The 13,038-nt window shown below is 35.0% G+C and overlaps 1 protein-coding gene across 1 annotated transcript; it reads right to left on the reverse strand.

The window, feature by feature from the left end:
* Positions 1 to 2,154: 2,154 nt before the first annotated feature.
* Positions 2,155 to 5,355, reverse strand: LOC306887067 (uncharacterized protein). Its single transcript, XM_079444545.1, has 5 exons — positions 5,072 to 5,355; positions 3,944 to 4,089; positions 3,721 to 3,859; positions 3,386 to 3,493; positions 2,155 to 3,092 (listed from the first exon to the last, which is right to left on the reverse strand). Exons 2-5 carry the CDS (start codon positions 4,087 to 4,089, stop codon positions 2,361 to 2,363), a joined length of 1,125 nt encoding a protein of 374 aa, XP_079300671.1. The 5' UTR covers positions 5,072 to 5,355; the 3' UTR covers positions 2,155 to 2,360.
* Between the last annotated feature and the right edge of the window lie 7,683 nt (positions 5,356 to 13,038).

Consider the following 13,038-nt stretch of genomic DNA (forward strand, 5'->3'; position numbering starts at 1 on the left):
TAAAATGGTTCAAATTCTTTGGCTAGTTTTCATGCTAGTTTACGTGACACATTTTAGCAACAATTCACTTTACACATACTCTTGTGTTCATAACATTTCAAGGTTTTTGACCATTTTTGTACCTTTCCTTTTGAGAGGTGCAAGAAAATTAGTGATTGTCAGGTACACTGTATGATTATATATATATATATATATATATATATATATATATATATATATATATATATATATATAATCTGTCATACCTGACAATCAGTAATCTTCTTGCACCTCTGACAGATCATATATAAACGTGTTTGTGTGTGTGTGTGTGTGTGTGTGTGTGTGTAATGAAAAATTCAATTATATGATCAGTAAGTCATGGCAAATTATGTTTTTTAACTTTTGTGTAAATTAAGTAGAAATAATTTGCATAGCCACATAAGGCAGCAACTGAACTGAGTTTTTAAGTTAAAATAGGTTGTTTTATTTTCTTTTTACGGTGATATTTGTTTGATTACATTGATGTATAGTTTGTTAGGATAGGAATTTTTTTTTTGCTAAAATTTCAACTATTTGAAAATCTGGAATCTGAGGGTGCAAAAAAAATTAATATTGAGAAAATCACCTTTAAAGTTGTCCAAATGAAGTTCTTAGAAATGAAAGTTTTCATATATTTACGGTAGGAAATTTACTAAATATCTTCATGAAACATGATAATAGCCTATTTTTAGCATAAAAGAAAAATCGACAATACAGTGTATTTTTGGCTATTGCTACAAATATACCCATGCGACTTATGACTGGTTTTGTGGTCCAGGGTCACATATAGTCTACATGTATGTGTATCTATGTTAACTGTTGTTATTCTCATGCATATTCTAGATTATGAGCTATTTGAAATATATGTGTGTATGGGGTACCCTCAACGTTGGCCTTTGGACGTGAGGGGGAAATGACCAAACGGCAGTATGTGACGAATAGGGGTGAGACCGTGTTGTGGCAACATACTATCTAAAACTGAACGAGTCATTACTTTATAGAATGTACAATAGGAAAAAAAAATTAAAATAGGGTCCCCTGTATGCAGAAATTCAATTGGAACCTTGATTGAAATTGCTTTCCAGTGGGTGGGGGTTGGATGTGGCTGGTGCCCCCAGCTGATGCCAGGGATCAACAAAAATGTCAACACATGGCCTTTGGTTACTATGCAAGCTTGTTTCCATCATAGAATAAAAAATTTTAAATGGTATTCGTGACCTGTTAATATCACAATTCAGACTTCTATTATTGGAATTACGAGTTTACGTCTTGCAATTCAGACATTATCAGAATCGTGACAAACAAACAAATATAAAAATGCACATTCTCACTCCTCTCCCCTACCTCTTCTCCCTTTTTCTGATCCAACAACTCCTCAACCTCCTACAACTATTCCTCTCCCTCTCCCAGCCATTATGTTTTTCTCTCTCTGATTTTTGGTGTTATTCTGCATCCACAAAACCAATTCAAAGAGGTGTTTTTTTACTCTTGTGTTGTTGATGTAACGGAAAGAGCTTCAACATCTCACTATTCCTCCAGCTGAGACTGGAATCAGCTGGAATCAACCATTTCAGTGATCTGTTACTTAAAAATGCTCATCAGTTGTTACAATATTTTATACAGAGATATTTTTTTCAATACTTTTGAGCTGCTGTTGTTGCAGAAGTAGAAGCTTTATAGTATATTTAAGGTTTGGAACATTAGGTCTTCATTTCTGACATGCTGTGTTTAAGCATTTGTAAATATGACTAAAAGATCCATGATTTTGGTTTTGGGTAAGCTTGTATGAAAAGAAAATGTAAGCATTTTAGAAACATGGTAATTGACTGCATATTGTGTGAAAACAACATGAATTGGGGGAAATACACTGAAATACACACTTCAAAGATAAATGTACTATCAGAAATAATGAAGCAAATGCATGATGACATTTGAGGTCTCCACTCTTCCAGTCCACCAGAGGGAGCCAAAATATTAGCCCAGAGCAACATTTATCTGTGTATGTGTATGCCTCTTTTGGATGCCGGATGGCTATTATTTAATAAAGTGCAAATTAATTTTAACACATTTCAGTGTGTGATATACTACACATTATTGAGGACAGAAAAAGCAGATAAACACATTAGTGTTTTTGACATTTTAATGGTTTATACTTTACATCAAATGAGACCAAATTCATGTTGGATGAATATAAACAGGATATCAGCAATGACAAAAAACCTAAAACCAATTTCACAATAATAGATTTCCAGAAAAAAAAAAAGAAAGCATTTCACCTGCGTAAAATGAAAGTGCTCACCAATGTTTTTCAGAACACAAGTCTATTCCCAAGTGTTATTTTAAGAATCTTTGGTTATTTGCACTTTCTCATACTTAACGATTCTCCCTCCCTTCGTGATGATCTCTTTATATTCTAGAGCTCCTTTTTCCTCAATGTAGCGTTCCTGAGTCACTTTTCCGGTTTCTGGGAGAGGGCAAGGAAATGACATGAGAGACAGCTGCTTGTTTAAGGCCTCTCCTCTAACCTGTACCATTGCCTTTCCCAGCTCTCTCTGCTGAGGTGGATCCTGCCGACAATATAACATAGGAGGTTTATTTGCCTCCACTTTAGGAACAGGAGGTCCTGGTGGACACCTCTTTTGACTTGGCCTTATGTCATTTCCATGTGCTACTGTAATGTCTCTTGTGATGTCTTTTGGTCTAATGTCTGCTGGTGGAGATGCAGCAGCTCTCCTGATGTCTGTGATGACTCCAGCCATAGAAATTCTATAAATGGGATTGGGTTCCACCATCTTGGACACTGGATTACAGTATGGATGCTCTTTTAGAGTTTCACGAATCTTGACAGGAGACACAAATTGGGTTGGTAACCTGATCCTGGCGCAGAGTTCAGCTATGATTTTACCCATGGCCCAAACGTCTGAGCGTTTGTCACGAACGCCATTATTCTGCAGGATCTCTGGAGCTGAATATGCTTCATTGCCCAAGTTTACTGCAGAGGTGAGTCCGTTTCTGAAGAATTTAGCCAGTCCTAGATCAATGATCACAGCACGATGGGTTTGATGCTCTACCTGAAATAGGATGAGAAAAGTAAGTTTCATTGCTCACGCTGACCACACATAGGGAAAAAACATTTCTTTAGTATTTCTTCTACTACAACACCTAGACAATTAAGACATATAATCTCAAAGTCTGTCATCAAAAGACACAGATTTCAAAAAGAGCTCAAGCAGTCCTCGTTGAATTCTTCAAAGGAACTTTTGGAGCAACATCCAAGACAAAGTTGATACCTCTGAACAGTAAAATAAAAGCACATTTTCGATTCTTGGCCCACTGAGGAACATTTGTGCCGTGTCTGTCTCACCATGATGTTATCAGGTTTGAGGTCTTGGTGGACGATGTCTTTACTGTGCAGATAGAGCAAACCTTCACACATGCCAGTGATGATTGTGGCTTTCACTGCTGGAGTCAGCTGAAGAAGACAAGAAGGCATTGTTGACAATCTTCAATTTTAAAATATGAATACAGTAATAAAACAATATATTAGTATTATATTATATGGAAAAAAAGCACCAAATCAGGACATTCTGCTAAACTTCTCAATCTGTTTCACTAAAGAAATAAATCATACAGGTTTGAGAGAAGGATAAGTACAGGATGACAGATTTTAAATTTTTGAGCTGTGGTAGACATCTTTACCTGTATTTTAGAAAGCTGTACTTTGAAGATGGTCATCTCAAGATCCTCCCCAAAGATGAACTCCAAAGGAATGTTCCACTTGGAGTCTTTTATCCAAGGTTCACCAAGAAGCTTCACCACGTTTGTATGCCGAGCATTACTGGTGTTAAAAAAGTGTGCTTCATGGTTATAATTTAACCTCAGTTAAAATAGTTAAACATTAAGAAATATTAAATATACATACTGATATACTTTGCATTCTCTCTCCAGCTGTTGTCTGCTGATGACTCCTATAGGAACTCTCTTCAGAGCAGCCCATGTTTCTCCATACTTCTCCTTGTAGATTTTCCCAAAGCAGCCTGCAGCCAGTGTTTGTGTGGAGTACGCCATCTAGTGATGTTACAGTATACATCAATATGAGAAACTATCAATCCATCTATATCTATTTACACTCTCAGAAAAAAAGGTACAAAAGCTGTCACTGGGGCAGTACCCTTTTAAAATCTACTTATATTAACCATTTAGATATGTAACTTTAATATCTATCTATCTATCTATCTATCTATCTATCTATCTATCTATCTATCTATCTATCTATCTATCTATCTATCTATCTAATCTTTGCCAGAAATCTGTCAGAAATTTCAATGCCAGTATCTTCATGTCAGCGTTTGTTTTCATATGTAATTGTATGTACTCAAAACAGGAATGTCTTGAAATTAGTCATCACCAACAGCACATAGAATGTAATCTGGGTCATCTGGTATGTTTACACGAAATCCCCACCATTAGTCAATTTATATAATCACATGGATAAGTTTTGTCAAAGTCATACTGTTTTTCTTTAAACCCTAACTGACGTTCTACCTGATCAAGTAACCTTAAGCTATGTAGTAGCAAAACTTAAAGATTCATTAGCACACAACAGAGTTTTATTGGAACGCCTTTGGGCAAAATCTGCTGTGTTAAGCCTGTACACGCTGCTGGGAAAATTCTGTCAAACTGGATCTGGATTGCAAAAGAAATCATAACCCTTTCAAACAAATAATAAAATCAAGCCATCTTTCCTTTAAGTTTATGGCTGAATATTTGTTAGCTTAAATGACCCTCCTACCCACCTCCCTCCACCTCCTGGAAACAAAATAGTTTTAGTATGTTTCCGCCCATAATCTCAGTGCAAAACCATCACAAATACCCTAGCAATTATACAGACAAAAGAAGTGGTTCCTTGATAGCCATAAACCAGAAGAAAGAACAGAAAGCATTTCATCACTACTATCACTGACGTGAAACATCTAGCTCGAATCACTGACCTTCATAATAACACACAACAAAATAAGAGTTTGGTTCAATTGTCATTGAATCTTCTTACCTGTATCAGCAGTTATATGTGGCTGATGGCAATACTTGTGCTCAAATAAAACAGGAACAGTGATTTTGTTTGCTAATTACCTTCCTATAACCACACCCTCGTATTTCAACACTGGAAGGACACCTGAAGCAACCAGATAAGACAGAGAGAGGGAGAAAAAGAGGGAGAGAGAGGGGGAGAGGGAGAGGGAGAGAGAGATAGAGAGAGAGAGAGGGGGAGAGAGAGAGAGAGAGAGAGAGAGAGAGAGAGAGAGAGAGAGAGAGTTGTGCTGGTTATCATACAGTGAAAACCTGAGAAGAAATGTTCTGTGAGGTGTAGATGGGAATACATTTTAAAAAAGCCAATGGAATGTCCCCATAAAACACGTTTTGCAATAACACACGTGTTTTGGGTACATAGGCATAATGGTTTTTATACTGTACAAACTGTATTTTCTACTCCCTTACCATAATCCTATGCCTAAACCTACCCCATCACACAAAACCTTCTATTTGATTTATAAGATTTTTTCCTCATGGGGACAAAAAGGAAAAAAATAAAATAAAATTGTACCCACAAGGTCAAAATTTAGTGGTATTACTGTACATTTATTGATTTGGCAGAATGACACACACACACACATACAAGAAATACTTTAGAAATACATATATACATTTGCTCCCCATAACACTGGGAATACCAGGTGTTATATATATATATATATATATATATATACATACACACACACACACACACACTCACACACACACACACACACGTATATATAATATTAAATAATTATTATTACAGTTTTCTACAATCATTTTTGCACTAATAATAGAACCTTGATGTAATTTTTCAAAACTCTAGACACAAAACTCAAAACAGTCATTATTTGTAACACCCAATGTTCAAAACTTTGCATATTGCGTTCATATCTTTAAAGAAGCCTTGCATTTGCAGAAGCATTGGTTCAAAATACTAATTTATTATGAAATATCATAGGAGTATTACTTTAGATCACCCACACACAAGATACCCATAGTTTCACTTGTTTAGTTGTCAGTACAATCATTAAATATAGTTGTTCAAAACACATGATGCAGCTTTCATTATGGTTCTACACATTCATAAATCATTGAGAAAAGTACAGACACTGGAGTGATTAAACAAAATTTTTTAATTATTGATGAAATAATCAACACAACAGGTTTTTAAAAAAAACTTTAAATAAGAAAAAAAAAAAAAGATAGGAAAAAACTACTTTAGGCCTACAGTAAAATGTAACCTGGAGTGTCCCTCACTGCACTTCTATGTTTTTATCAACCCTGTCTTGTGGGTTTGGCCACAGGTTCTCATCCACATCATAATGGATGTTTTCATTAGTTAAACATCTTGGAAAAAATCTTCTAGTATGGCAAATACAGGCCTGACATCAGTCTCCTTTGATATCATTGCACATATCATCTTTGGCTTGGAGAAGAGGGACTTGTTGGTGAGGTCTATTGTGAACCTTCCACCTACATGTGGAGAAAAACTCCTCAGTCGGGTTACAGTAAAGAAATAGGAATATGGGTTAAATACAAGGTGATAAACTGTGGATGGGCCTGAAACCATGATTGCTCTCAGTGCCGTCGCTAGGAATTCTGGGCCCATTGCACTGATTTTGCTATGGGTCCCCTCAAAATCACATTCGGTGTGGGGTGGTTAGGCCCCCAGCGAACATTATTCTGGGCCCCTCTCAACCGCTGGGCTCTCAACCTTTCATCCATGTCATGGCCTGCCTCATACAAAAATATGAATGGTTTTCATCAGCTTCCAGCTCTATCAGCCTCTAAATAGACTGTAGGAAAAACAAATACTGATAACAGCGATATGGAATTTTGGAGATTTCTTTTCTCCCAACAAAAGGCATCTTGAAACTGATCATACCTGAACATACTCAGTCCTCAGTTGCTTCACTTTTGTAATGTTGTTCATAATTTTCCATAAGAGTAATGCAACAGTTACATAGCACTTTGAGCAGTTGTATCAATTGATGGTTAGATCATTGCAACAAAATACAAAAAAAACACTCAATTCAGATGTAATGTGCGAGTTGTATTTTGAAATGCAATACTTGTTTTGAAAAATGTGCATTTTGATCATTGGTTGTGAATTATGTGTCTAGAGTTTTGAAAAATGACATGAAGGTTCTGTTTTTAGTGCAAAAAGTATTGTAAAAATGTATTTTATATTTAAAAGACATTATTACAATACAAAAATAATACAAAAATTTTAAAAACAAAGACTTCAAGTGACAATATTTAGGTTAAATTTGTTTCCTGATTCTTCATTTTCACAATGTGTCCAGAAGATATCTGAGATTATACAGATTACAATAAGTTTTTGTAGTTGAACTAAATATTACACACACCTAAAAGAAGAGTCATGTAGGTCAAGTCAGAACAAGACAGGGACTATTTTAAGTGTTGAGCAAGAAGAGACAAGTGTCCTCAAAAAAAAAACATCTTGAATCTGTTCTGTTTCTCTGATGTTATTTGGGAATCATGATTGACTCATTTTTACTAGTTATTTCGTATAGCTAGACATATAATAACACAGTCCAAACTTTATTGGAAATGTTGCACAGATGTGTATTATTCCTTCTAGTTGTACATTTTCATGTTGCCATTGTATATGCCATTGTATTTTATCACAATAGTTTTGATTTTTTTAAAAATTGCACTACATTTATTTAAAAAAACAAAACCATTTAATAAATATATCCAGGTGTTTAATAAAACCAAAATAAATCCAGGTGTTTTTTCCCCCCTCTTAATTAGACGTTTAAAACAAAACATGTTTTCTTTTAAATATTTCTCAATTTTGTAGGCTTTTCCCTATTTCTCAATATCTCTCCATCCTGTTAGCATTTTGTAAAATCCCTTTTAAAAACAAGCCAGTTTCCTAACGTCATCCCCCTACAGGAAGTGACATGGATTTGTTTGGAGGGAAAACAACAGCACAAACAGGCCGTCAGTGAGTATTTGAAACGACTTTGAGCTCTGTGATGTTTTATGGTTATTTGGTTTCTGTCACTTTAAAACATTTGTCACGTTTGATACAATTACAGGAATAAGTTATAATATCAATTTATAATGCGAACATTTCCCGAAATATGCAAAAAATGTCACACACAAACTCGGGTCGTGCATTTGTTCAGCCCAATGTTATTAAACCAACAGATAGTGTTGTAATGAAGTGAAAATTTATTTTGAATTGATCGTTTTAATTTTTTATAAAATTTTTACTGGAGTAGTAATTATGTAGTGGTAGAGTATTAATATAGCGGTTGTCTTTTCATTAGTCTGTCTCTCTCTTTAAAGAGACACAACCTGTTAAAATAATAGCTGCCAATAGCTTCTGTTTTAAGCCTTCTTGTCTTGTTAAAATGAATTATTTATAACAGATGTGACACAAAATCAATTTGAGGCTTGTTGATAGTGAACTTGATTGCTAAACTTTGTATATTTGTTTGTTCAGTTACGCCTTAAATTCGCCTTAAAACATTAAATGATTATGTAAATGTCCTTTTGTCTGTTTTATATGGAACTTAATGGCAGAAGACTATAATATTTTCTTCTGTAGAACTTCTAGACCAGGCTTGCCATTATGCTTTTTTCAGCCTCAAGCACGTTTCAGTTTAGTCATTCATGCCATGTTTTCCCGTGATGCTGGCCAGTGCATAACAGAAAATGGGATTGAATTATGGTCCATCCTCTCTGATCTCCAAAATAACCCTTTAATTTCTCAGATTGCTGTGTGGTTTGATGGTGATAAGGGACATTGAGCTGGCAGGCTTGTAAAGCGGTGGTTGCTGTAGGTCAGATTGTTGGAGGCAGGCGCTCTATGAGCATCCCCAGCATCCCTGTGTTGATGGTCCAGACTCCAGTAGACTGACTGCATGGGCTCCACAGTTTCCGGTATGAGCACACACTTTAGAAAAAGGACTTTAGGACCAAACAGAACATCAAACCGCTTTTATTAATGGCAATTGAGACTGAATCATTGGTGAATAGATTGCCACAGGAGGAAATTTAAAATTTCGTATTTACATATAGGCCTATTTAATTATGGCATTGTGTTTTTTACAGTCTTTTAGTTTGTTTGTAAACAGGAACAGTAAAAAAGTGCAAAATTTGGCATGAAAAATAAATACAGTTTTTTTTTTTTTCTTGAGAAACAGTGAAAGGGCCACTTCTTTATTTTAACAGTAATAAAATGTTGATTGATGAGCTCAGGATGTCAAATTAAATATAATATGCGCATCATTTATTTTCTATAAATTTGTTTGTGAGGTTTACCATTTTTGCACCAAAGTTTGGGGCATGGCTATGTATTATTATATACATGTTTACATGTTTTATTATGTTCAAGCAATCAAAATTAAACACTTTGTGTCTCCGATGTCTCTAATAAAGTGCAGTATATTCATGGGCAGTGCTTTCTGCTGACATTAAGCATTTGATATTGTGCCCTTGATTTGAAGTGCCATGAGTTGACAGCGAGTTTTTGATGAATGACACACGACTGCCTGTCATGAGCAGTCAGGGTTTGTTACCATGGCGATGATAACGAATGGCATGTCCCACTGCTCATGAGATCTCCTAATGAGGCAGTTACAGTAGAGGTCAGAGGCAAAGAGTGCTGTCTGTAATTGCATCACGTCCCCAGACACAAAGAGTAAATTCATCTTTTAAAGAACACATGAACATCAAGGACAACATGAGTCATATATGTTTTCATTTTTCTTCCTTTCTTTGTCATTTAAATAGACGTGAGTCAGAACGAAACACAGGCTCTTCTGATCACCGATTGTGTATCTCAATAGTCACTTCTGTTGTTCAACAAACCAGAATTGACTGTCTTTGAAACGCTGTGTTAAATGTAGTTAAAACAAGAATCGGCAGCTGGATCTTTTACTATTAATTTGACAGATTAATCCTAAGGACTGCAGTTCAATTTGACCTGTTTCTTTCTCAGCTCTGTTGTCGGTTCACTTTAATACTGTCGACCCACATTTACTTTGATACTCTCAGTGAACTCAAACCTCCCAGCACCCTCAGAAGTGGCAAGATGTTATTCACTCAATTTGCATATTATTTACATGCGGCTGTACCTGATAACCAACCTTTTTAAAATAAAAATATTTTCTTATAATAGCTAGTATCAACATTATATTTAATGAAACATTATTAAGTCTGAAGACTTGGTATTTTTCAGCCTTTTGATGATAGTCTACATTCATAACTTCTCAGTGTTTATATTTACTCCGAAATGGCTTAAAATTAGATTATTTTCTTTATGCATGGATTATATCTAATAACAAGAAAATCAAGATCCACAGAAAGCAAGTCTTATTTTTTATAAAAAGAAATTGCCTTTCAAGTACATTTATCATGTTGTAAGCATATTTAGATATTTATACTGGGAAAAAAACAGAAAAATACTGGTTCAGAAAATTATTTTTTCATTGAGTTTGGTATGCAAATTTGACATTTGGATTTTCAACTTCAGAGAGCAGTTAATGGGTAGATGTTTTTTTTTTTTTTCCTAATGGCAAATGTGTAAAATCCACAGACACAAACAATCCCTTCATGGGAAGCTCTGTTTTACTCTAAGTTCTAGTTCAACATCAACTAGAGCTTCATTTACAGTGATCTTAAGTTTGATGTCAATCAGCATAGTACATTTTGATGAGTAGGCAGCTATATGTGGCTTGGCAATACTACTACTTTACATTTTCAACTTTTCCAAAAACAAGATCTCATCACTAAACTAAAGCTATTCATATCATATAGTAACTCAGATTAGATTCCAAAAATGAAGTACTTTCCCTTTAGTTGCACCTTCATATTTAACCACTAAATATTGCATATCTTTCATCTTACTGATACCTATTTCCTTTCGCTTTAAGACACTGCGCTTTATACACCGCACACGCTGGGTCACGGTGAGCAACCGAACTTTAAATCAGTGTGCGTTCATGCAGAAAAGTACGTTTATTTTGCATTCTCTAGCAGAAACATGCATGTTAATAATATTATATTAATCTTGTAAGCGTATATCTGCAAAATATTATGATATTCGTTAATCTATGTTGGGAAGCTAACATGCTAGTTTCAGAGACACGTGCAATAGTGCGTTTGTTAATTTAACATATAAATCTGGATCTGTTAGTCGTTTAAAGATAACTTGAGATGGTACACTATCAGAATTGTGAATTTGTAAGTGAATTTCAGACCATTGATGATTGTTTATCTGTTTATGCTCAGAATGTGAATGTTTAACATCTGTTAATAGAAAGACTGAAATATTCTTTATATCTAATTTCCACATTTTCCTCTATTTCAGACCACACATAGACAAACACCTAAACGCCAATACTTTGTACTTGTATACATCTATGCAACGCCATTGCTCACCCACATGACTTGTATTTATGGACCCAACTTATTAAAACGTTCTTGGATATAACTCTCTGAGCCCTTACTCTCTTACTGGAGTCACCAGTTTTCAAGGTATATCAAAAAATCCAGAGGTTCTCCTCTAAAACTTGTAATTAGAATATATATAATTTTAAAATGTTCATAATCAGATTACTTACTTTTTTGGACTGCATGATTACTTATGTTTCACGCAATGACAGTAAATATCCATCATTTATAGATTAACCCCTATTCTTTTTTTTTTTTCTTTTTAGATTTTCCTTTCTAAATGAACCTACCACTTTTATACAGTTTGGGAACCCCTGCTCTGATAATATTTAATGCATTTCATCATGTTGATATCAAAGAGTGGACTATATTATTTTTTATTTTTTATTTTAATGTTACACAATAACCCCATTCAAGTCTGTGATGAATGAGTTCGATCAAAAGTAATCAAAAAGTAGTCAAACTACATTATCTATTGTGTAATCCAGATTATGTGACTAACTGCAATTTTTGTGTAATTTGTAACCAGTAACCAATTTGTAATCAGCACTGTAAATCATTAAAGGGGTCCTATTATGCTTTTTCACTTTTTGAATTTTAGACGGTGTGTAGTGAGTATGTTTGGGCATAAAAGATCTACATTACAAATCTCAAAGTCCACTCCAAAGGGAGATATTTCGTTTAAAAAAAAAAACGTTCCCTTTTCAAGAACTACAACGAACGGCTCGTTTGGACTACAAAGCTGTTTTCCTGTATTTGTGACATCACAAAAATAAATCCCGCCTACTGAAACTCTAATGGTTGGCAGGTGGGGAGAATGCTTGTTTGAACACTGCACGTTTCAAAATCGAAAATTGGTGCAAGTGTTTTTATCACTGTATTTCTGATGGAAACCGACTGTTTTCAGAAAATTTTGGATGTCATTTTCATTTAATTTTGCATATAATATCTGATAAAGCAGCGTTTGTGAGATGAACGCTGCTTTGTGTACAGCGTTACCGGGAAAACCTCGCTCTCTGCTGCTGGCAGAGAATGAATTTGCATATATGTCGCCACAAATAGTGTAAATCTGTGGGACTATGGTATAAATAAATTCAACTGTGTAACAGTTTCACTGGAATTCATGTTATATTGTTAGAATTAAAGAACAATAAACATAATACACATCACCTTTACACTTATCTGTACATAGTAAATGCAGTTATTTTTAAGCTGTTGTTGACATCCCAACTAAAACGTGATTTAGCCAAAAAAAATAACAATAGCGTTACCACTTTAATATGTCTTGCAATATCCGGGGCGGGACAGTACTGAAACCATAGATATAGATGCCTCTTTAGTGACTGTTTCTATGGGCCGCTGTAAGCCGTCCGCCATATTGTAGCGGTATACTTGACTGAAACGCTGTGTAAGCTGTTCACCAATCACAACGCACTGGGACAGCTAACCAATCACAACACATTTTGTTTTTCGGAAGGCGGCCCTTCATCAAACCCAGAACTAATCAAG

This window comes from Barbus barbus (assembly GCF_936440315.1).
Source record: "Barbus barbus genome assembly, chromosome: 21".
Taxonomy (NCBI): domain Eukaryota; kingdom Metazoa; phylum Chordata; class Actinopteri; order Cypriniformes; family Cyprinidae; genus Barbus; species Barbus barbus.